Below are 1,625 nucleotides of genomic sequence, written 5' to 3' on the forward strand. Positions count from 1 at the left end.
ACCCTCTGTTAACTTAAAAAATACACACCACTCGACAGCAGGAAGCAACCATAGCTAACATCGGAAGTGTGTCACAATGGAACAGCGGATCAGGCTTTCTTCTGGTCTGATGGTGCTGATCATAACATGGCAAGCTGTACGAGGAACAATCAACACAAACTACAAGAACGCAGTTACAAGCGGATGCCACGAACTAGTATTTATCGACGGTTTAAGTCAAGAAATCGAATTTCAGCAGGCGAAAATAAGGAACCAGATTGTAAAGCTTGCAGAGGAGGTCGAATTGTTGCAAACAGCACATTGCTCCTTCAAGGGAACGACACGTGGCAAGCAGTTCGCGACACTCTTGGCACTAATAGCGAGGCGGTTAAAACAAGCGAGACAAGAGGAACCAAAGGCGGCGCAGCTTGAAGCAGCCCAGAGAATACTCAACTCGAGGGAAGCACAGATCCGATTATTACAAAAGCTGGCTGTTACAAATATCGCCCCAACTTTGGCAACGAACGTAGCCGAGCTAACGGCGACCAGCGGCGCGGAAACAACGCGGTACGAATGGGGGATCAAAGCGACTGTTTCAGCTGCAACGGCTAACAAATGTGACGCCAACATGGATGACTCAAACCACATGCAGCAGGCGATAGACGGCAGGGCCCAACTAACGCACTACAAAGGCATGCAAATAGAAAACGCACTACCGCTAAAACTAACAGGGAATTTGTTTACAGTAGGCAGCTACACCAGCAACGACGGCAACTTCGAAAGCGGCGTCTGCGGCACCTCAGGCGGCCCGCACACCAGGTCATCAAACAACTTGTTGGGTCTACTGGAAGCCAAAGCAACTCGAACAGAACATCTAACAGAAACCGGGCTGACCTACGGTGACGCAAACAAGTGCGTCAAACCGCAAGGCAAACAATACGCGGTGGATACACGCATTGTCACCGAAGAGAAGACAACAGCGGTAACATGCGAATTACGGCAGCTAACAGTAGCAACGATAAGCGGCTACTTGGACAAAACCGTCGCCGAGCTAGCAGAAGACAGCGAAGCGGGAGATGTGGCATCGCTGGAAACCACAGGGAAAACAATGCCACCTTCAACCTCAGGAGAAAAAGAAAAGACCATCAAAGGCTTGTTACAAGGAATAACAGGCTCACTACAAAGCAAGTTAATAGAGCCACTAAAACAAAAGAAAATGCAATACCAGACCGCAGAAGACGTCAAAAAAAACAAACGTAGCAGCGGCTGCCAAAGACGAAAACGGCGCTCTGGCACAGGCCGCCTGTTACGGCAAACTACATCAGATAGAGCAAACAAAGCATTTTCCGACCCCAGGAGAAACGGATGCGGCAAAATGCAAACCAGACACCGAAGAAAATGAGCGCAAAAAGGAAAAAGATTGTGACTACAGCAATGGAAAATGCAAACTCAAAGAAGGGGTGAAAGAGGAAAATAACGGCAAAACCACAAACATTACAGGAAGAAATTTTTTCGTAATTAGGAAGGCCCCTCTTTTTCTTATATTTTCGGTACTAGTATAAGACTTTTGAGAATTATTGGCAAAAGATTTTTTTCTCCATTTTGAGAACTTTGCTTATTTTGAGAGAATTTTCTAAATTAACAAA

General features: G+C 46.5%; 1 protein-coding gene across 1 annotated transcript; it reads left to right on the plus strand.

The window, feature by feature from the left end:
* Positions 1 to 76: 76 nt before the first annotated feature.
* TEOVI_000336700 (uncharacterized protein) lies at positions 77 to 1,381 on the plus strand (the record flags this gene model as incomplete). Its single annotated transcript, XM_067226283.1, has 1 exon — positions 77 to 1,381. The coding sequence occupies one exon, from the start codon at positions 77 to 79 to the stop codon at positions 1,379 to 1,381; it is 1,305 nt and encodes a 434-aa protein (XP_067082384.1).
* Between the last annotated feature and the right edge of the window lie 244 nt (positions 1,382 to 1,625).

This window comes from Trypanosoma equiperdum (assembly GCF_001457755.1).
Source record: "Trypanosoma equiperdum strain OVI genome assembly, contig: ctg_736, whole genome shotgun sequence".
Taxonomy (NCBI): Eukaryota; Euglenozoa; class Kinetoplastea; order Trypanosomatida; family Trypanosomatidae; genus Trypanosoma; species Trypanosoma equiperdum.